Source organism: Polistes fuscatus, unplaced genomic scaffold (assembly GCF_010416935.1).
Source record: "Polistes fuscatus isolate 324 unplaced genomic scaffold, CU_Pfus_HIC Scaffold6, whole genome shotgun sequence".
Lineage (NCBI taxonomy): Eukaryota > Metazoa > Arthropoda > Insecta > Hymenoptera > Vespidae > Polistes > Polistes fuscatus.
This window is the reverse complement of record NW_025113140.1, coordinates 3,742,675-3,766,976: the sequence shown is the minus strand read 5'-3', so window position 1 is coordinate 3,766,976 and position 24,302 is coordinate 3,742,675. Positions and strand designations below refer to the sequence as shown.

Below are 24,302 nucleotides of genomic sequence, written 5' to 3'. Positions count from 1 at the left end.
AAGGCTTCTTCCTCAAGGGTGAAATAGACGGGAAAGAGAGAGATAGTTGAGTATGAATGGTGTTTAAACGAGATAAGACAAAAGGCAGGCGATTCACCGAGCCGATTAATGATTGGCTGCGCTTGAGGGGGTCGAATATATTGGTCCCTCTTTTTGATCTCTCTCAAAGAAAGAGAGAGAGAGGAAATGAGCGATAGCGATTTGGGAATGGTAACGTCGCCGTCGGCGTCTGTGCTGGCATCATGCACAGGGACAATGGAGGACGAGCAGGAAAAGTCCTCCCTCGATGGATCCATCGACATGAATCTGGTAAACGGACCGAATCCATGGCTTCCGGCCTATGGTTTCCAACTACAACATCATTCCCGTTTTCAATCCACGCACGAGGATCTACGTGTTAAAGGTTTGCTCGTTATATATATATCTCTTTCTCTTTTTCTTTTTCTTTTTTCTCTCTTAGTCTTTGTCTGTCTTTATATCTGTCTGTCTCTTTTTCTCGCACCTCCTCTTCTATCCGTTCTTATACCAGTTACTTCTATTTTCTCTCTTCCTCCTCTTTCTCTTTCTTTCTTTCTTTTTTCTCTCTCTTTCTCTCTCTCTATTTCCATCTCGCTCATACTCATACATCATTTTATTCAGTACTTAATACGGAACAACCTTCTTGCTTTCATGATCAAGACCGCTTTCCCTTCTTTCTTCATACCATCTATCTTCTACGAGATACTCCTTTGATGATCACTTCAACTATATCGCTCGTGGGAGGATCTTTATTTTTCAAGGATTTTCCGCGATCGATAGATCAAGTTTTTTTGTTGCCGTTTTATTCTGAACAAAATATCACGTCGCTATTGCAAGTAATGTAAATATGTCGGAATGAATTATTTGAACGTTCGTTCTACAGGTTTATTATTTCATCGATCGATCGATCGATGAAATAAGCCTTTATGAAATTCCGTTCTTGATATACTCTTTAGACATTTAATTGACTTGGCAGTAAAAACCGAGCGATAGTTTTCCGTACAAATAACTCGTATTTAATGATCGACCGAGGATAAATGCAAAAGTTATTATCTTTTGAATGTATCTTTTTTATTATATGAAAACTTTCATAAAATTTCTACTTGAGTGGTAAAAGAAAGAGCTGAATTTTGATAAGAATCATAAATGTTTGTTTTATTATACAGCTCATAAATTTACAATAGATTTAGTTCTATTCCATTTACTTAACGCTATTTTAAAAATTCGACATACTTACGTGTTCTACATAAAAGAATCATTTGTAATTGCAGACGCAGTGCCAGTACAACAAGTAGATTTTTTAGAAACCATTTTCGAAGAAACCTCCGACGATTTGCAGAGTGATTCCGATCATAGTGGGACGACTTATTGGTTGGGCTCCGATTCGGAAACGGAAAGTGTTATTCACATCGAGAGAAAAAACGTTACGGGTACGTTTAAATGGATCATTTATGGTAATATTTCACGTTCAACCTTATATACATATAATAATTCAACATTATTTTCCAGGCGAAAGAATAAACGATAATGATGTCGAATACAACTCCATAATACCTAAGAAGAAATGCCGAAGAAATAATAACACAGACGAGCGAGATCCTTATGCGACTTTTGATGATTTTCCAAGATCTCCAAGATCTTCAAGGTCCTCTGGATCATCTAGATCCAGTTCATTGTTACAGTTCGAGTCTCTAGAAAGGACTTGCGCCACTTTATCACCGTCCAGTTATAGTTTCGATTCTCTTGAGTATTCCAATCATTCGAATGTGTCTCACTTGGGGAACACATCGCCGGATAGTCTTGAGCAAGATAACGATGCAATAGTGCAAAATGGGTTTTCCAACTCTGTCGAACATTTTCCAAGAATCAGGCCCTACCGTAGCTTCGAAAGTTTAGATATTTGTCAAAAAGCTACGGACTTTGAAGAGGTGACAACATTCAATGAACGTATATCGTCTTATCCTAAGAGGAAATTGAATTTTCCAAGATCCGAAAGAAACGAACTGCGATCTAGGTGAGATTTTGATTATTTTTCAGGGACGAATTCGTATAACGGTATAGTTTTTATAAAGTAAAAATAAATATATTATTGTATATAAAATTACGTGAATTGCATGAATAATCGTGCATAGTGCGAAATAGAATATACATACATTTTAACTATCTTGGCAGCGGTTACACAAATCGCGAGAATTAGCTTTAGGTATAACAAATGTTTGTTGGCTAAGATAAATGCGATCCTGGCCATGAAGAAACATCCTTGACTTTACACCTATTATTATCAAGTTTAGAAGTTAAACTATTGTACAAACTATACCTTATATTTAACAAGATTGTTAAAAGAAAATGTGTCGCTATTATATTGCCGTTTGTATTGCATTATATTTTCTAAAGTAACTCCATAAGTTTTAATTTCATATGAAACAGAAACTTTTGGTACGGAGAGGAAGAAGAGGAAGAGGAAGAGGAATACGAGAACGACGGCGACGACGAAGAATTCGAGGGAGACGACCGGTTATTAAATTCAAGTCGCCATGGATATTTCGAGGACCGATTGCACATCTTCGGTGATTCGAGTTGCAATTACGCGACGTCATTGGATTATAAAAACACTATAGATTTGCGAGAAATCGGTATTGAGTCAAAAAGGGATGCGTTCTTAGATCTGAAGTCTGGCCAAAAGGCAACGTCGTCTTCCACGCGTCTGCTACAGACAAGTTTAAATATAACCGGTAGCACGGCTCATGGTCATAGTAAGATGAACAGCGAACACGATGCTCGTCATTCTCGTCATCATCTTCGTCAGCAACAGCAACGTTTCGGTCACGAGCATCTTCACGAGCAGCGGCAGCACCAGCAATATCAACGTCAACGGTGGACCGAAGAAGAATGTTTTAATTTTAGATTCACGGATAAATCTCAAAGCGCACCCAGTCTGCCTTCGATCGTCGACGAATACGCTCACGATCAAGAGCTCGTTTCTTCGAGATCAAAGTCGTTTGTATCAACATCTAATTTATTCGAGAATTATACTAAAGTTAACAGCGTACCGATAGACCTGGACCTTTGTGGCGTATCAACATCAACGAGAGAAGAGGATGAACGATCGTGTAACGATATGAGTATGAGAGATCACAAAATGGCGGAAGTTAAAAGCGTACGCGGTCTGGAGGATATGCTGAATCACGAAGATGGCGAATTGCTTGGATCTAACGAGAAGGAGAATAATATTGAGACAACGAAACGACGATCAAAATGTTCGGTGAGAACTCAGCCTGCGCAAAATGCAAGAATCGACGTTGGAGGGATGCACAACGATCTATCGGCAACGAATATGCAGAATGGCGAGGATGAGAACATTGATGCTGACGGCGATGAATACGAGGACAAACAACAGATCGCAACTACCGTGAAGACTCAAGATCGTAGCAATGTATTGGACATAGCGATGGCTATGGAGAACAATATAGACGCGGTCGTCGACGAGGCCATGAAACGGTTGCAACAAGAAAATGGTGATAGTAACGATATTGTAGATGCTATTCGTAAGCAGTATGCCAATAAGCAACTATCGCAGAAAGTAAAGAAAAACGCAAGTTACGAATTGGCTCAACAATTTGAAGTTGACGAGAGAAGTTTCCGTAGGCGTGCGACACCATCCTCCAGTGATGAAAATACGAGGTCACCTAGAAATACTGGTAGGAAGAAACGAGTCATCAATAATGCCAGTTACGAGTTGGCACAGCAATATGATTACATCAAGTCTCTTCAAGCTAGCAGAGGCGCTTTTCAACGAATGGATGCCTGCGATGAACTGGAGGAATCCCGTTCAGGACGATCCTCGCGTCTCAAGAAACCTGACTCTATATCAACGCGTACTGGCAGCAGCTCAGCGTTGAATCTAAGCGGTGATTCTCGTGCCAACGATTTCGCACCCTCGCTCGGCTCCTATTCAAAGTCTACGGAGAATGTTTCGAAGCATAACGATGAATCGCTTTTTGGTCAGATAAAAAAAAACTCGGCTTTCTTTTCGGTACATGGAGAAAATGTTAATAAACGTATTTTCGTAGACGATGAGGTAGATTATCCCTGCCTTGAGAGTAAACCCATAGGAAAGCTTAACCTGATGGACACCATGTTAGAAGAGGAAGGAGATCCCAATAATAGTGAACAAATAAATAACGACGGGACCTTTCGTGACCTTTTGGAGGAAACGATGTTGCTTGAAAACATCGCTTCCTTGTGCGACGATGAGATACGAGAGGAAAGTCCTGGCGAAGTGAAATTGCAAAAAAAGAGATCCTTCATAGGCGAATTTTATCCAGAAAAGAACAATTTGTCTATCCGTACAAGAGAGAACGAAGAGGATTCACCATCGGAAAAAAGAGAGAAGAGAGAGGAGAAGTTGACAGATGGTGGTGAAGTAGACGACGACGACAACGAAGAAGAAGAAGAAGAAAACAGCAAGAAAAAGGAGCGGCAAGTTAAGAGTGAGATTTCCGGTAAGAGCGTTACGAAGAAGATAGTAGACGCTGGGGAGAATGTAGAAGCGATGATAGAGGGGCGTAATAAGAAGAAGGAGGCGGAAGTGGTGGTAGAGCAAGCGTGGGGACAAACTGTTCATGGTGATCGTACTTCCCCACCAAGCAGCAATAAAGCCTACAGCCTGAAAGTTAGTCAAGGTAGTGGGAGTCAGTCAGCGACGGCAGTTGCTTTGCCAGTTGATACGAATCATTGCAGTGATCGCGGCGGACAACAAGAGGAAATGATGAAGTCGGCAATGACAACGGCGACGGTGACGACGAAGACAACGGAAAGTATGACTTTACCGGCAAAAATTGACAATTTTTCATCGACGAGCAAGACCACGGATTCATACACGAAGAATGTATCGAAACCTAGGATAAATACAACGGTTGAAAGATCGGCAAGCCTCAATTCTAAGCAACCAACGGTGCTGAAGAGCGAAGAAAGAAAGAAGGGTGGTATCGGTTGTTTCTTACAGAGATTCTCCAAATTAAGGTTTAGTGGTAGATCGAAGGTACCTCGCTCGGAGATACAAAGCAAAGGCGATTCGCGTATTGCACAACATTCGAATCGCAATGAGTTTTATCAAGAAAGAACGAAGAAGGAACCGGATTACATCATTATACCCTTGCATCCGCCGGACGAAGAGAGATCAAAGGACGAGGTTGTTGCACTTGAAAGTAGACCTGACGATACTAGGAGAATCAACGTCGAACTTCAAAGGAGTGCCTCTAGTGTTAGGTGAGTCATTTTGTTTTTCATCAGTTCCTACTGGAGTCAAACCAACGGATAAACTCTATGCTATTTTTGTGTCGGACGCGAGGTTACGTGTTTTCGACGAAATAGGATCAAGTTACGAACGACCAAATATTACGAATCATCGTTTTCTTATCATTTTCGTTTAAATATGGCAGACTAGTTTTGTATATAATACGTTTGCGCAGCAAGCGATTTAATTACACAGATATATATGTTATAAATAATACGTTTCGCAAGAACGCCCTTTCGTTTCTATCATTATGAAATACAAGGCGTATCTTATACTCAGCTTGACTGGTACGAGCCTTTGCCGCGTGTTTGTTTACATTAGATTCGATCTGATGCTTTTATCGGGCAGGGATCTCTTGTTTGACACGCATTTTTCTTTTGGACGTTAGCCAAAATTTCTCTCTTATCTTTAAGATGCACATTGATCACGTTTAACATTATTTTCGGATCTTTGCTCGAATATTATGAATAATAATAATAATAATAATCATCATCATCATTTTGTCTCATGTCAGTAAACAGACTTATTGTTACGCGAGAAAACTGCTATCTCGACAGTTTCTGATACGTAATAGCTCCCCGGACAAACATCGGATAGTTAACTGACAACGTAGCGTGCATGCACCACCTACCGTGGATAATTCTATTTTACTTTATTGGATTTTGATGAAATATATCAGCTTGTCCGAGAATAAGATTCTTAGAAATGAGTAGTTGCCGTTTGACTAGCTTCAAAGAATAATTTGTAACGTGAGTTCGCGTTGAGAAAAACCTTAATTTCCCTCCATCCCCTCCTACCCCTTCTCCAAAGATCAGTAGAAACGGAGCTTTTTATAATCCCTCGTTTATTGCGCGTTCCGGGAAGTAGAACCGAGTTCAAAGTATAACACAAAACATTCCCACGTTTTCGTATCTCCATTCGCGAATGATTCTCTTCTTCTTCTTCTTCTTCTTCTTTTTCTGAGCTTTAATAAAGTCTCGTTTTTTAACGTCATTCTTCTTCGTGAGATCGTATAAATTTCTTCTGATTGTTTTTTCTCTCTGTCTCTGTTTGTCTCTCTCTCTCTCTCTTTCTCTCATTCTTTTGAAACGTGATAAGTAAACGCAGTTACAGTGTTTAGATACGATGCACGGTGCATTGTACTTACGAAGTCTGGCCATGTTTGAATTGCATGTTCTAGTAAGCATCAGAAATAAAGATTACGTAACGCACTATACATGCATATATGATGAGTTACGAGAAAGAGAGAGAGAGAGAGAGAGAGAGAGAGAGAGAGAAAGAAAGAGTTACTATAAGTATAATTCTTACCGGTTTCAGTTAATTGCGAAGCAGTTAGTAAGATGAGTTACTCCCTAGCTAGTAATGTTACTTAACGAATGTAACATCATTTTGTTATTTATTTTGTATTGATTATAATTTGTCGTATAAATGCTGCTGTGTCGTTAAATGAACTTAACGTACTAAAAAGGAACAGTTATGTCGCTCTCGACAGCAGAATTGGTGTTCCGTTACGAAGCTCTCCAACGAAGGGTTGAGATACTCATCATACATACTTAATTCACGATTTCCTCGATTACATCCGTTAGTTAGAACCTGCACGTACCACTTTCACGTTTAGGCATACGCTATTTTGTGTCATTGACACGCGACGTCGCGTAGGTGTCATTCTGTGTAGTACATGATTATCGAGTTCCTGACTCATATCGTTACATTCGAGGTTTATAAACTACGAGATATGATTTTTAATCTAACCAACTCGTTTATAATCGATTTATTTATAAATATCGATAGGGAAATAATTATCGCAATAGAACGACAATTATACGTGGATACAAATTTGTTTAATTTGAAATGATTACAAATCTGATGACGCTTGGATTTAATATAAAAAGGTAATATTCATTATTTTTGTAATATATTTGTAATATATTCTCGTAAATGCAAATAAACCTTTTTTTTCATATTTACCAATAATACTTACGCGATAGAACATAGTAGAAAGTTGTAACGTACGATGAGAAATTTTTCCTTTTCGAAAGTCAAAGATTATCGCGACGGTTTGACCATCGACGACGTATTTTCTTCAAATAATTTGATTTTTCCTTATAAAATTGTATCTTCGTGAGATTCTTCGAGACGAGACGTTCAAGAACTTATTGCTATTTGCAGGAAATGATAAATAGAAATTTTTTATCCATTTGTAATATATCTGAATCGTTATCTGTATGTTTTGGAATTTTTTTCTTTCTCTAATAAATCATCTTTCAAGCGGTAAGAAGATAAAGGAACTTTCTTCAATGCATATAAAAAGACACTATATCGTTAGATATAACTAACATAAGCTTTAGAATAGCGGATTACCATATGCTTTAACATCGAGGACAAACATGCACTGTTCCGAGCTCGTCGCGGAGTATGAACCCTAAATAACTACTATTTATTCTTATTTGATAACTACGAAGAAAAACTCCGTGTGAATGGAACTGTTGTAAGCAATACGCGTTCTCATGAATCGGATTCTAACGATAAGTAGTAGTAGTAGTAGTAATAGTAGTATTCTTACTGGAAATTGTATATTAAGTAGAATCTTACAATTAGTTAAACGACAAAATAGCGACGATTATCAAAAATTTGGTCAAAATCATTATCGCGACGTTGCGAATGGAAAGAAGCTCAAAAACATGTATTTACAAGAATCAGAACTGCGTTGACCAATCTTAGACGTTTTCTCGATGGTCTATTGTCATGTATACGGTGTCTCTGAGAAAGAAGGGAACCTTAAGAAAAGAAAAGGGTTTTCTCAATGCGAACTAAAAAGAACTATAATGTCACTATAATATCACACGTGATATTAATTCTTTTACAACGTAAAATTGAATAATAAATCACATTCAAATATCGATTATTACTCATTAATAATAATTAGCATCGTTAAATCAAGAAAACACTAAATAGAATAATACAGTCACGATCGTTCGATATTATATCCGAATCGTGTCCAATAAAAAGAAAAACAAAAAAAAAATAAAAGTAAAAAATAAAAAGGAAGTTAAATTGACTTCCTTGGTAGTAGTAATAGGTGTATTTTTTTGGGAACGTATGATGTAAGATTCGGAGAGGGTTGTTTCAGTTCCGGTAGGAGGGCGCCAGTATGCAGCAGCAAACCACCCCTACCACCACAACCACCCCGTCTAGTATCATCGGGCTGTAGAATCTCGGGTGCGGTGGCATCATCGTCGTCGACGACATCAGCACCGTCGTCGTCGTCGTCGTCGTCGTCATCGTCGTCGTCGTCGTCGTCGGCGTCGGCGGTGGTGTCGCGCCGACGCGCCACGACAGACCTTGGAAATCCGGCGGCCATCGAAATGGCGAAGGCCCGCGCGATGCAGGCCGCTCAGCAGGAGCAGCGTCCGGTCGGGCTTCTCGAGACCGACCTCGACGACGAGGTCGTATTAACGACCACGACGACGAACAGCGTCGTTGATTCCTCGGGCTGTAACAACGTCGGTAACGGCAACAAAAAAACTAGGAGTCTGTTAGATCTGAACCACACCTCAAGCGTCGTACCCCAAGGTACGAGCCTAGAGAACGCCCTACGTGTACCTCAGTTGCCCGTCGGCTCTTGCCACAGGAACCAACGAAACGACGGAACCGCGTCTGGCATCGATCAACGCCCGCACAAATCCATGGAGTTTCTCCTTGACAAGGAGAACCTTCACTTTGTTAAGGTAAGATTATTATTTTTTTTTCTTTTCTTTTCTTTTTACCACCCTTCCCTGCCCCCTTTTAATATTCTATCTATCTTTGCCTTTTTTATTTCTCTTTTTTTCTTTTTTCATTTATATTTTGTTAATCATACTGTTACTCTTCAACGCTCCTTCTTTACTTTATTAACGGAGAGAGAGAGAGAGAAGAAGAAGAAGAAAAAAAAGGAGAGACCTATAAAATTTCTACTACTTTCATGATGTTTCTCAACAATTTCTTCCTCCATTCTTATAGATCATTTCTTTCCGCGATCGTTCTCATTTTCTTATTTTCAATTTTGCACCGTGTTGTGTTCGCGTTGTTAATCGTCAGTGTCTACTCTTAACGATTACCGTTCCGCTCGTAAAGTCTAGACAGATGTCAGCTTTAAGATATAAAATAGATAATGATCACGACGACCATTAGAAAATAACTTATCGGTTTTTTGTTTTGTTTTCTTTTCTTTTCTTCTCTTTTGACATTAATCTCTTACTCGTCACGAATTCTTTTTGCGATTATCTCGATATATATATATATATATAATAAAGTGTCGATGTTACACTAATCATAGGTAAGTTAAGCTACTCATTTTATCGCGTTTTATTGCGACAGTCTTTCCTCGCGAACGCTTTTGTTAAATATTTTGAGATTATTATTTTCTCTGGTCCCTTTTTATCGTGAGTATCCTCGCGTTACTCGGTACTCCCTTTATAGCGCGTGCTCTTTGTGAGAAGTACGGCAAAAGTGGAAGTCGCATGAAGATCTCCGTGGTGTATATATCATGTACTTGCATGAGGGTGCTATTTCGTTCTCAATGCAGTATTTTACACGACTTCGTGTGTTCGCCGTTACACAACATCAAATGGTAAATTAGCATCCCTTTAATTAACACTGTTTCCATCGATCGTTAACACTATGATATATCCCGATACAATTTATATTAGTGATAATGTCTCTCTTAACGTATTAATGAATTTTCAAGGTCACATTAGAATCTTCCTTTCTATTTCTATCTTTTACGTGTCTAGTATGTCCAATAAATTTTCCATTATTCTTTGATGAAACTCATTCAATTTCTAAGAATCCCGATAGGAATGTCTCCCAATATTGAATCTCGATTGTCCCTTGTAGAATATTAAATTAGGTTAATCAAGGATAGAAGATAGTCTTGGTACAATATCCTTTGAATTGGTAATGGTACCTCTCTCCTAACCCTCCGTTTACCTGCTCTCATTACGCATTCCAAGCCATTTTCAGCCGTACTACGATTTTCCCTTATCATTTCCCTTTGAGTCTAAGATGACGTACGCACCGTTCATACTTTATAGAAACTATTTTTGTTCTACTTTCCCCCATTATCATGATAATGGTCGACATCTGGCGTGATGAAAAATGTTCATACCCTCTTAATTACTTTGATACGCTCTTCCCCCTCCCCCTACTGTCCCTCCCCCCCATAAAGGAATGAACCACACGTCATGTTCAACAAGTCCTCTTTAATTCCATTGTTACGTGTCACTCCAGACGATTCATAAATTTCTCCATGTGGAAAGCAATTGTTCCAAATCCCTCCAACGATCAGACAATGCTCGTTGCTTTTGACAAAAATAGGTCTCCTACTATTGTGCAGATATATTTTTAGAAATCTTATCTGCAACTATCTGGAAAATCTAGAACGTTGTCTAGAAAATCGTTCGAAGTTACCGATTATCGATATCGTCGTTGTGTCGTCTTCTCTTTGCTACTACATAAGAATCTACAAACTAAACGTGGGAACAATATTGTATAACTCAATATCCATAGATACTAAGCAGTGGTTGTTCGTCTACAGTACCGTCATCGGATATCATGATGAGATCAATAGCGTTCTTTTACGAAGTGCGCATAACACCTTCCAAAGCAGAATCAGCTTTCCGCTTTGGAAAGTTTCCACTCATCGCTTCCAGTTTCTACCCTTTTTTTCTCAATGTTACTATTTTATATCGTCCTATTTGAATAGCGTAACTGAAATATTTATTCTGGAAACTGATCAGCTGCATTATAACTTTTAAAAAATTCTTTTTTTTTTTCTTTCTTTTTTTACTTTTATATTGTTTTTCTTTAATCTTTTATTTTAATACATCGATCAAATTATTTCGTCTTACATATTTCAGTGAATTTTTATCGAAAAAAAATATATATATATATATTTTTAATATAAATACTACGTATGTTAAAATGTACAAAATAATTCCTTAGATGTATTAATAAACATTCTCTTTTTTTAACTATTATTTTATTTTTATAATATATATTCATTTAAAAAAATGTACTCATTTAAATTGATTCATTGTCAGATCAATTGCTCGTTAAAAATTAAACGAATTTATTATTATACAAATTCGAGCATATATACGTAAATGTAAAATCATCAAATATGTGATTTAACTTTCGTAATAATTCACGTTTTAACGAATATATTTACGATTATTTTTGGAAATAGTAAGTTTCTATCGTATAATAAAAGAGGAATTACTTCCGATTTATATTTGAAAGCAACGGAGTCGACGATGACGACGACGATCTGCGCCAGCGCCCGTTTGTCTCTTCTCCCTCTTCTTACCCAACAAAATTGTGTCGCGTTTAGATTCTTCGTATCTCTGGCAAATCGATTCGAAGACCCACACCTGCATCTAAGTACTTACATACCACGCGTCTATGCAAATGGCAAATATATGCCGAGGCGTAGAAAGAGAGCTGCTGCTACACGTGAAATACTTAACCGCGTGCCACGCTTTTACAATCATAAACACACATTGCGTTGAAGGGACCTCATTGCATAACGTTCTTCCTATCCGTACATTGACGTTAGGCTTCATTCGTACAGGAATTTATGTCACGGTTTTAACATAATGCATATATATTTGTATACATATATATTATATATGTAATATAAGTATACAGACCATATATATATATATATATATATATATATATATAAACGTATACTTTCTGTGCCACTCACCGACCGAATTCCATCCTCCTTAGGAAGTGCTATTGTGTATTCACCGAGATCTATTGTTATATATTATCTCTTATCTGCACACACGTATAAGTTTTCTTAGATAATAATTACAAACATCGACCATTAGCTTTTCGTTGAGATTCACTCGAAAGACTTCAGGGATGTATCTTCGATTGTTTTTAGTATTTAACGATCACGACCGAAATAAGTGTCATGCTAAATTACTGTAAAGATAAAAAAAAAAGTAATTATAATATATAATGCATAGAAGATACATATAATGACGATAAGATTAGATGAATATTTTATAAACATGGCCAAAAGGATCGATATCGATGTTGTAAGCTTTTTATGAAGAGAATTATTGAAGTTAAACAAAATTTATACAGATAGAATGATATATAGAAACGATATCAATTGTAATGATTTTAGAAGGTTACTTTTTTCTTTCTTTTTATACATATATGTATATATATATATTTAGATATATCTGTATTGCAGCCACCAGAGAACGAACTGCAGAAGGTCGGTGAACGTGTGCCAAGTGAGCACGAATTAAGGGTACAAAGGTCTCTACAGCGACTGAACGTTCCGGACTGGTACAAAAATTCTCCCACGGCTCGTGATGGTTTCCGATTAAAGAGGCACTCCGATGCATCTCAGCATGGAGGTTGGCGTGCGCTCGGCTCGAAAACCACCTCGTTGTCATCTCTTTCATCCTCCTCGAATAGGCAACCAACTACAGGTAAATTCACAATATGTTTTTTAGACCATTTTTTTTTTTTCATTTTACATACCATATGCATTTACGTAAGTTTTCTAAACTTTCTACTTTCTAAGTAAAAAGGTTAAAAAAGTTGAGCGAGACTAGTTAAGGTATTTATTGTTGTTTTCAGGCGCTCTATTAAGCCCTAGCCCTACACCTCCCGTATTCTCAAGATGGAGTACCAGTTTGCTAAACAGTGCTGGAAGTTCACCGGCGAGTTCAGCAAAATTATCGTTCTATCATCGGCAACCTTATTTGGGTTGGCGTTCGCAAGAACGGCTAAGCAACCCACGTACACCGGCGGAACGTCTCGCTCAGGGTATACTTTCTCAGCTGCAATCACCAAATAAGGTTAGTCTATAATTCATTGGTAAGGCTAACAAGCGAAAGAACGATTTGTCTAAGAATGAAGGATTTACATTCACCTTGCAGCAACAGCAACAGCAACAACAGCAACAGCACCATCAACATCAGCACCAACAACATCAACATCACCACCAACAACAGCAGCAACACCAACAGCAGGAGCAACAATTGCAACAACCGCAACAACATCACCAACAGACGACGAATCAGCAATTGGCAGTGAGAAACTCTATAAAGGAGGTGACTTCAGCCATTGTGCATTATGTACAAAGCGGCCAGGAAGTCGACGGAAGCGAAAGACTCTCTCCCTTGCCTCGACCAGAAGACTGGGAAGATAGGGGTGAAGTAAGATCTACCAGTCCCAGAGGTGAGCACTAAACCCCGCCAAAAACACCTCGTTACCACGAACGCACTATCACCATTTTTGTTCTGCAAAACACAGGTAAATTTTTATTCTTTCGTCTTTTTTGCATTGAATATAATATATATTATACATATTGTTTATTCTATTTTTTTCTTTCTTTCTTTCTTTCTCTCTCTCTCTCTCTCTCTCTCTTTTTATCTTTCTCACTGTCTCTTTAAGGAGTACGTCGTCTCTAATTTATTTCTTTTTCTTATCACTGTCGTCCTTTATCTTTTATCTTTCACATATCCATGCATCTTTACATTTGCACACACACACACATACACACACTTTGTCGTCTACGTCTTTTTTATTACAATAGCTAAATAATAACTTGATTATTTAATTTAGTATCAAACGAAAGCTTTTTATCTTTTGTTGTTCGGTTTTATCATTTAACGATGATCATTTTATTTTGTCTCTCCGTATAGCTATTTCATAAGAATACTTTTTTTGTAGAGTACGCATACGTATTCTATAAATCGCGGGCATCGTTCTCCACATTTGTTATTTGTCGATTCAAAATTATTTCCCCAGCGATACTGTAAATTTTCTTTCGATTTTTTTTTTGTTTTTTTTTTTTTTTATTATTTACCTAGGAAAAGAGAAAAAAAGAAACTGACCTATTATCGTCACGCTCGACGTGGTTTTACGAGCGTTTTGCCGAGCATCGTTTATTTTTAACGACGTCACCGAAGACATTTACGCAAAAATTCAAAATAGGTGAGCGAGAATTTATAAATGTCTCAAAACTTCTTACATGTTCTGTGAGAAAACGCCACTTCAAAAACGGAACAAAGCTACGCGGATATTCGTCACCTTGATCTTTTATCGAAGAGAAAACAATGTGGATCAGTGTTTTAAAAGCCCTATCATATATATATATATATATATACATCGATACGACCGCGAAGAAACACTACTTCCTCATGTAATTAAAATAGAATGATGCCAGAATACATATTACATAATTTCCTGACGAAAGAATCATATATTTACGTTCGCAGTGAAATGAATTTCGAGAGAATGATAAATTCATAGGCGAACAAAGCTTATAAATTCATGGCAAAAATGACGAAGAATTGATGGAACACTTTCTTACTGTAATACAATTTCCAAATACTAATATTTGTTCCAAGGAAAACGTCGAACGTATTAACTCCAATGATTAATTTCATTACGTACTTCGCAAAATGATCTTAACTTGTATATACCTATATATATATATGTATATATAGATATATATATACGTTTATGTTCGTTCGTTTTACTATCACGATTTAGTCCTTTTAATGAAATTAAAATTAATAAATCAATATTGTACAAATTCATTTGCGAAATGCGATAATAATGGACGCGGTCTTTCTCATCGATCTTTTTTCTACATTACATTCTCTTTTTTCTATCTTTATTTCTAAAAACGTGTTACTATTAACGAGCGTCGACATTCACCTAATTAATATATGTCAAAGGTCACACGTGTGGTTCTTTCACTTATATATATACACATATATATATAATACACGTGAGAACCGTTGCACACACAAATGGAGAGAAAAAAACGTTTATAGCGACCGAGACAAATAAATAAGTCGCGATTAAAAAGTTGCCAAATTGTGTGTACGTATAATCCTAAAAGAGCGTGATCTATTTCATCGAAGGAAGCGCGAGGCTCTGCTGGATGGAAAGTTCGTTCGTTGGTACGAGACCTGTGGATTCGCCGGAAACTCCGATGAGCCTGGCTACGGATACCGAGTGTTGCGTCGGGTGCAACGCTACCGGTACAGAATCGTGCAGTTGCATGGACTCCGCGACTTCTGGTCTTTATCTAGACGTGACACCACCACTCGATGATGCACAACCACTAATGCACGGAAGTGTCCGCGGCAGTCTCTGTCCGTCGCCTTCTTCATCATCCGCCAATTATAATCATCCTCAGATATATCAACAACGGCAACAACACCAGCACCAACAACAACAGCAACAACGACATCACCGTGGTGAGTTGTTGCTCGCCTAGCGGAAAACCAAAACCAAAACCAAAACAAAAATAATTAAAAAACAAAAAACCAGAGCAGAAAAATGTCGCCAAAGCCGCCAAAAAAAAAACCTTTAACGAAATGGAAATGATCTTCTTCGATTATTATTAATCGCGATTTATATACCTCGATTTCGGAAACTAGAAATGCCAACTTCGTAACTTCTTCAATATTCATTCGTATCAAATTCATTTTTTTAGGCAAGCGATTTTCCTTTCTCTCTCCCTCTCTTTCTATTTGTCTCTTTCTCTCTCTCTCTCTCTTTCAATCTTAAAATATTTTCTAATTTTGAACGCGAAAATTCCTGCATATATATGTAGTATATATGTATATATATATATACACATATATATACATATACAATTACTCGCACACATACAATACATGCGCCCTATATATCGAACAATCGTTCGATCCTCGCATTTCGCACATTTTTTAAAATACGCCTTATATCGTAATAAGGTTACGCTAATGTTAGTAACCTATTAATGATTTCGACATCGGAGAACCCGTGGACGCTAACAATAAGTATTGATATTTTTGTTTTATGTATAATATGATGTTAGCTATTTTCTTTATTAAATTATTCTTTTTCTAATTTTTATTTTCCTTTATTATCTGTTTTCTTTTTTCTTTTCTCTCTATTTAGTATCATTATCTGATAGTAGAGATTAGAAGTAGCAGGTAAACAGAATGGAGGATAATGCCCCCCAATTATAGTGCAATTTTTTACACACTTTAAACAACAGATTAAACTTTTTTTGGATTCTTTGTTTTTTTAATTAATAGCTATCCATGTTTACGATCGGAATTCAATTGTAAAATTTGTTTTTGGTGGTATCACGACTTTCATAAATTTATATTTACAATTTAGATCGCTAAATTATCAAGCTACCCGGTATATCCTATGTCCAGTAAACGATCGCGATCATGCACGCAATTCGCGTGTGAACTACGTACCTGGATGTGCCTATTTTGCTCTCGTTTCTTCATGAACGCCAATCAATCTCTTTGTATGTACAGCGTTTGCAACTATTTTTGCTTTAGCAACGCTGATCGCTTCTCATTTATATTCGTTTATTAGAAGAATAATTATTGGAAATAATCAATACCATTTGGAAGATACAAGAAAGCGATAAGGCTATTTAAAAAAAAAAAAATTTAAAAAGAAAAAATTAAAAAATAATTCTATTCTTCTGCTTGAACGTACGTACAAAATATAATTATCATACGTGCCTATGAAGAAATCAATATAAATATATACAAATATAATACTATATTAATGCGCGAGGAATAATTTTTTATCTAGTTGTTATTATTATTATTATTATTATTATTATTATTATTATTATTATTATTATTATTATTCTTATTATTATTATTATTATTGTTATAAGCGTCGAAAGTAATGTGCATGCCTACAAATGTGTGAGAAAGCATCAATGCTTTTCCGAGTATGTACATAAATAGTTTTTTCATGAAATTAGGCTAACTTTGTTACATCTATATATGCTATTTTCGTTACATTAGATTATAGTATTATCGATTATAATAATTATGGAACGATCCATGACATATCGCCAATTTACGTCATTTTTTCACGAACTGAAACGAACAGCCAACTATTAGTAATAATAATATTAATATATCTTGTTTTAGATAAATTTATAGTTATTGAATGTATATACATACATAGATATGTATATGCATATATATATATATTATATGTGTGTATATCTGATTAGTACAATTACTATAGACAGACTATTAATGGTGCATTCACGCAGTGCTTTCATTGACAGTTTAAAATAAATTTCGTTTAATGGATCGACGAAATATTTTACATTATTAGATCGTCTAGTACAATCAGTTTACATATCGTCCTTCCAATTTTCATTTTAATTTTTTCTTCGCGTTATATAATCGACGGGTGCTTCACAATCCCTTTATGTCGCTCTGTAAAATATATATATATATATACATACATATCGTTTAAAATAGAGTCGCGAAAGGGATATAACTAAATTATTATAGTTCTTTATTTCTATAAATGATCACATTTGTATTTGTCGTCAATCGTTAAAGAATGATCTTTTTAAAAATCATGACAATACGTTCTCTCTTCAAACGAGCGAGAAATCTTCCGATCTCTACGTCCGAGCGATCGCAATTAAATTGTGCGATTAAAATTATGCAAATGCACTTATCCTAATATAAAATTTAATTCTTTGTTTATACTACGCGCCGATAAAAAAGGATTTTGGATTTTTTTTTTCTTTTTCTATTTTACACTTACTTTTTTTTCTACTTTTTTTTTATAATAATATTTACAGGCTATATAAATTTAACGAAAAGATTCGTCTTTTGTATATCGTACGAAGCCGTTTCATTTTGTAAATTAGATTTTTTCATGTGTTCACGCAAGATAATACAGTATTTGTTAGAGAAAAGGACTCCTCCTTCCTTTGTCGCACGAATTTTATGATATATTAATATAAAGCTACACGAAAGGTCTAGTTTTTCTTTATTAATTACCACATTCTGCTCTCTTTATAATTATAACTACGAACATATTAAGAAAAAAAAAGAGGAAAAAAGAAAAAAAGAAAAAAAACAACAAAACAGAAGAAAAAGAAGATTCTATTAAACCATAAAAGAACCTTATAGTACTCGTAGTTAAACTGCTTCTCTTAGGTGCATACGTATATCCACTATAAAGTTGATTACGTTTTTGTGCTGTATAAGTATCTCGCTGCATCAGTATTGCATATATACATACTGTAATTAAATTTTGTTTATGCGTACTTGATAAATTTACTGCGTGAATATGCATATATATATATATATATATATATACAGTATGCATACATGTAATGTATGCGTGAAAACGTACACATTAGTGGATAAAATGTGTGTACATATATCACATGTATTAATCATTATTTGTACGCTATAGCTGCAGCGACGTTATTGTTATATTGTTGTTGTGTTGTTATCTTTCTTCTTATTCTTAATTATTATTATCACTGATCATTGTATTATTGTTTAATATCGCTATTATTATTATGATTATTATTATGATTATTATCATTATTATTATTATTATTATTATCATTATTATTATTATTATTATTATTATCATTATTATTATTATTATCATATTATTATTATTATTATTATTATTATTACCATCGTCAGTCGTAGTTAAAAAAAGTAGTAATACTATTACCAGGATTGCTATTATCACCATTACTCTTGCAAACAAACAAAAATGCACATTCGCGACATACAATCAGTTCTCTCGGGTAACGATTTGCCTAAAATTTAGGAAGGTATACTTCCTATTATAGAGTAATGATCGCAATACTATGATCGCTCGCCGTAGAATGTATGTACATACATCGTGTTCAAAAGCACGTCGTGGGCCGCATTAATTTTGCTCTATAAGTATCGTACTCTACTCTCTTTGTGTTCGTTAATACATATATATATATTATATGTATACGTATATAACGAATATATATATATATATATAAAAACAAAAAACCGTTCACGTATGAGTGCTTCCAGCAGTTACTCTTCAAAGATAATTCTTGTACTTATATTTTTTGTTCTTATTTATCTGTAGAAAGTATATTTATCCTTTTTAACAATAAATTATTCTTTTCACCCTTTGCGTTAGGCCCCTTTTTTCCTTTTTTCATCCCTCTTCAATCAATCCGACCATTTTCTCAGCATTCTTCGGATGCTCTTGTATAATCTTTTATCCAATAATCTTCCAAATTCTTAAATTAGTTTAAAATTTTTTTTTCGGGGAGGGACTATTTTTTGCTTTTATTATTATTATTATTATTATTATTATTATTACTATTATTATTGTTGTTGTTGTTGTTGTTGTTATTATTATTTATAATCCGTCCATGTTATATTTCCACGGTAAGTGACGAATTTTGTGTTATAATTGGCTTGTTATCATTTTTCGCTATATGCTTTCGTTTCAGATATTCAGAAATCATGTTTGTTCTTTTTCTTAATAATTTCTCTTTCTTTCTTTCTCTCTTTCTCTCTTTCTCTGTCTTGCTTTCGTTTTTATTTTAACATCAAAAAAGATATAATGTGCTCGCTCGTTCTTATACGAATAAATTTTAAGTGTACGAGAAGAAAAAGAAAAATAATACGACACAAAAGTTAAGAAACAAAAAGAAAAATTATTGATTACGTGAAACGAAATAGAATTTTTCTCTCTCTCTCCCTCTTTTTGACGAGCAATCGTAGTACAACGATTCCTTTGCACATCGATCACATTTCGGTCTAGCTCTAGGTCAAGACTAGTAGACGACAGCGTGGCTCCCAAACGGAATCACGGTCAGAAGTATATTTACGTGTATATATCTATCACTGGCCTTAGTTCGCAATCTACGATAAAATACTTCAACAGTATTATAATAGCCAACCCATAAATGCTCAATGACACGAAGAAGACTGGTTGTCCCATATTCATTAACCGTAAGGTGATATAATTATTTTTTTCTTTTTTATATAACGTTCATCTAGTAAACCCGCATTGACGATAATTAAAGAACTTCAATAGTTTCCTTTCGTAACTTTACCAGCCACTAGAATTTTATATATATATAAAAAGAAGAAGAAAAGAAAATTGGCAGCAGCTACAGCTAAATTGCAGATGTCTGTAATTGCTTCTTTTACCGTATATCTTTCGTGTGATCTTCATAAAAGCGACCCATATCCGTAGCATGCCACACAACTGGCGCACTTCCCTATGTAAATTCCTATATTTACTACGTAAAACTTTTCTCTCGTGCAAATCGATTTCATATAAAAATTTCATTCGCACGCGTTGAGAACGCGTGTCCAACAGTTGCAACGATTCCATACCGACCTTGTCAATATCGATTTTTTTTTAAAACTCTACACTGTTGCAGGGGTCCATTAGGACCACTTATACATTGTGCAAGCAATAAGACCCAATACTCAACCGTTTTCAAGAAAACAAAGGAAGAAGTTTCGGTCTTTGTTAAGCTCAGGACTTTTCAGCCCACCGTCGCGTGTTAGGCTCAAAACTTTTCAATCCACCCTATTGCGTGTTGGATTCAAAACTTTTCAGCCCCTCTCGTATTAGGTTCAATACTTTTCAATCCACTCTCGGTGTTAAACTAAAAACTTTTCATCCCACCGTCGCGTGTTAGGCTGACAATTTTTTAATTCATCCTCCTTTATTATTATACTAGTATATAATAATGAACGTAAAACTTTTCCCTTAGTTTTCTTAGAAACGATTGAGTATTGAGTCTCATTGCTTGAACTATGTATGTATGGTTCTAATGGAGCTCTACAACAGTGTAGAGTTTTTAAGAAGTCAGTGTTTTGAAGGTCTAATGGAACCCTTGTTAATATCGCTTTTTTATAATTATTTAAATAATAAATCAAGTTTTTTCTAAATTCGTATTTATGCGCATGCCGCTTCTGATCGTGTTCTTCTTCTTCTTCTTCTTCTTGTTTCTTTACTTTTATATAATAATAATAATCGGTATTAATTATACAGCTCGCTTGGATTAATAAACGCGATAATTCCGTAATAACGATCTAGCATATCATTCATAGTATACAAAAATGATTAAATAACGAGTTAAATAGCATTATGGGAATAGAAAGTGAGATATAACAGATAAAAATATTCGCTTCTTCTAAGAGAGTGACCTTGTGCCTGTCTCTATTTTTTTTTTCTTTTCTTTCAATAAAATCGATTAGATTCGGGACAGGGTGACATGGTCGAGATGACGATGACATCGGCTGTACCGCGAAACAAACCAAGCCCCGGGTCAACGACTCTAGAGGATGTCCTTGATTCCCTTCTGGGTCTGCCACCTGCGTCGCGTACACCTAGTCCTGGACCAGGTCCTGTAGTTAGCTCTACGACTTCGGCGTCCATGCGTCATCGATCAAACATTGGTCAGACTAATGCTAAAGCCGGGAAAAGCTGCAGCGACCTACGTCAAGACCTCCAAGGTAGGAGGACTATGTAAGTTTACGTTTTGACGCACAACAAATTTCTCAACAAAATTTCTATTGAGATCTAATACCGTGTATGTATATCTGTACATACGCAGGTTGTATCACTTGACGTAATCATCAAAATATACATATGTAGAACTCCTTTATCAAAAAGATACACGATCAAACGATTACTTCTAAATGACGAATCTTTATAATACGAACCGAAGTAATGCTTAACGCTTTAATACGATAATGGTGCAAGATGGAGCCAACGCAATTTAATACGAAAGCGAATTTACAAGAGAATCAACACGAACGATCGAAACGGGCACTTTTTAAATGTCCGAAGATATAATAAAAAGAGAGGAGATGTTTCAAAAAAAAAATAATCAAAAAATAATAATAATTAAAGTACAATTATATAAATATCTTATTAACGATACAAAGTGCGCAGTGGCAATCACTACGAAGTTCGAAGTAGAAACCAATGTGTATAAATCTTCGATGAATATCAAAAGAGAAAAGATTTCTGGGATCGAGTATCAACGGGACAATCGTTTATCATCACGTCACGACGGACTGGAGTATCCTCTATCTGTAAAAGATTATTTTATTAAAGCATTATGGATTAAAATTGTATTTTTAAATGAAAGATGTGTGTGTGTGTTTCGATCGAACGGAAAACAAAGTGATATATATAGATATATTAAACGTTCAAATACCTGTATATGTATAATTGTTACAATTATAAGCTTGATTTAGTAATAGCGTAGGGAGTATTGATAATTTTACAAAATCGATTTACCTAATGAACATAATAATTTATGTAGTTAATTCAATTGATAGAATAAATAAATATTTATGAATGCACGAATTACATTGAGATAGCTATTAACGGTAAATAATTTATTATGCATGATTAAAACCAACGTTTTAATTTGAATTATTACACCATAACCTGTTAGAAAGAAGTATGTTTGCAACAGTATACAGTTCCTTGTAGAAGTAAAGTCTGTTGGAATCACAAGGACACCACCAATTACGCATCTTCCTTGTGTTAATTGTTCCTGTTTATTACCTATCTCATCCTAAAAATCAGTGAGAAATATGTTCTTAGGTAAAAATAATAGAATTTTATTAGAAAACAGACACAAATAAAGTGTCCTTCCTTCTCCGCAGCTTATTGTTATCCCATCTTGCCTTTTATCGCTTAAATTCAAAGTTATATCTTACTCTGACGATGTCGAAAATTAATGAAATGTCGCAGAGTCCGTTAGAAGCACGCTCGAGCTACAGGAATCGTACGAGGATCAACGTGGCTCGTGTGACGCAGTAAAGCTGACAAGACGAAAGAGCGATGGGAGCGACCTGATATCTTCAAAAACTGCATCAGCTTCCTTGCAGTCAAAATCTGCTGGTCAGCAGCGTCGACGACGGGTCTCCTTCGATAATGCTCAACAAGAGAGAAATGGTCTGACAACGAATGCCACAGACAAGATAGTGCACTGTCGAAATAACAAATGCACTAATTCTGCCACTTTACTCGAAGCAAGAAAATCCTACAAGAGCTGCCACAACTGCACCTGCTTGTACTGCTCAAGAGAATGTAGAAGGGCTCATTGGCAACGACATAGAAGAATCTGTTTGCATTCTCGTGCTGGTAGTCTCTGCAAAGAAGTATTATCATCAGCAAAGGAGGATCCAAGAACTTTAAGGCACATCTCCGCCTTGGCTAAACGCGGTTATGCTTCCCATGGACGTGGCGCAGTAAAATGTTTCTTTTCGAGTCCAGAAGCGGCAGAGAGATTCGTTGGAAATGGTTTTCCAGAGCTTGGCGAGCCTACTTACATCAGATGGTCAGATCTCTTGCCTGGTGAAATGGGTGCAGAGCTCTATGCCGAAGTAATGAGGCTTTGTAAATCCTACAACCCGGACACCAGATTGGTTCTTTATGTTGCCATTTGCGTTGTTAGCGAGGTACCAACAAGCGGTGCTGTTAAATGGGAACGGCAATTAGTATCACGGTGCGCCAAACTTCGTTTGGATTCAGCTTTTAGACAGCCAAATTTCTCTACATCACCACAAGGTAAGCAACAAACAACATCACCATGCAACATCACCAGGGAAATGGACTCGCCGGAAACGCTTGTTCTCACATCATTGCCAACTAGCACCAGCGTTGGTCAGAATGCATCTAGAAGAGCAAGAGAAATTGGCTTCACAAATATTCAGAGACAATTAAAACTTCGTGGCGTTTCCCTTAAGAGGCACTTCCCTCAAGTATATAGGAAACTTTGCTCATATGTCGATGGTTCTGTTGATAAATTCGCACCTGTAACAATTTATCCAAGAGATCAAACTTCGGGTAAAAGCTTTATGTGTATCATTATGCTTGATGCAGAGCCAGAACGACTTCGGCTACTTCCAACTGACTCTTCCAGAGTGAAAACTGTTGACATTAGCGTAGAACAAGAATAAAATCTAAAATATGAAAAAAATTAGATTGCAACCTTTCGAATCTCTTTAATTTTTCAAGATTTATCGTCCATGGGATAGAATAATGCTGTATACTCATAATGATGAGCGATTTTGCAGAAAAAATGATACATTTTGTTGGAGATAAAGAATATATTGGCTATCAGTATATAGCT

The 24,302-nt window shown here is 35.9% G+C and overlaps 1 protein-coding gene and 2 long non-coding RNA genes across 9 annotated transcripts; 1 reads left to right on the top strand and 2 right to left on the bottom strand.

Moving 5' to 3' along the window:
- The first annotated feature begins 84 nt into the window (after nucleotides 1–84).
- On the top strand, nucleotides 85–24,138 carry LOC122523464. 7 transcript variants are annotated; one of them, XM_043645222.1, is made up of 11 exons: nucleotides 85–403; nucleotides 1,290–1,448; nucleotides 1,528–2,032; nucleotides 2,446–5,286; nucleotides 8,445–9,042; nucleotides 12,564–12,807; nucleotides 12,959–13,179; nucleotides 13,261–13,561; nucleotides 15,259–15,597; nucleotides 21,406–21,663; nucleotides 22,919–24,138. In XM_043645222.1, exons 1-11 carry the CDS (start codon nucleotides 187–189, stop codon nucleotides 24,127–24,129), a joined length of 6,894 nt encoding a protein of 2,297 aa, XP_043501157.1. In that variant the 5' UTR covers nucleotides 85–186; the 3' UTR covers nucleotides 24,130–24,138. The 7 variants fall into 7 exon arrangements, with proteins under 7 accessions (XP_043501157.1, XP_043501162.1, XP_043501163.1 ...); XM_043645227.1 differs by having other exon boundaries at nucleotides 21,406–21,676; nucleotides 22,919–22,992; XM_043645228.1 differs by lacking the exon at nucleotides 22,919–24,138 and adding an exon at nucleotides 21,765–22,037.
- Nucleotides 457–1,743, bottom strand: LOC122523471. The gene is made up of 2 exons (XR_006305303.1): nucleotides 1,573–1,743; nucleotides 457–1,491 (listed from the first exon to the last, which is right to left on the bottom strand). It is a non-coding gene; the product is annotated as an uncharacterized LOC122523471 (long non-coding RNA).
- On the bottom strand, nucleotides 6,269–8,086 carry LOC122523470. The gene is made up of 2 exons (XR_006305302.1): nucleotides 6,623–8,086; nucleotides 6,269–6,490 (listed from the first exon to the last, which is right to left on the bottom strand). It is a non-coding gene; the product is annotated as an uncharacterized LOC122523470 (long non-coding RNA).
- Nucleotides 24,139–24,302: the final 164 nt, after the last annotated feature.

What these genes read in the sequence shown, in the direction of transcription:
- LOC122523464 (XM_043645222.1), top strand. Translation starts at nt 187, where the DNA reads ATGAGCGATAGCGATTTGGGAATGGTAACGTCGCCGTCGGCGTCTGTG. An exon ending in AGAACCTTCACTTTGTTAAG is followed by an intron (nt 9,043 to 12,563) that starts GTAAGATTATTA and finishes TCTGTATTGCAG; the next exon opens with CCACCAGAGAACGAACTGCA. An exon ending in AAGATCTACCAGTCCCAGAG is followed by an intron (nt 13,562 to 15,258) that starts GTGAGCACTAAA and finishes ATTTCATCGAAG; the next exon opens with GAAGCGCGAGGCTCTGCTGG.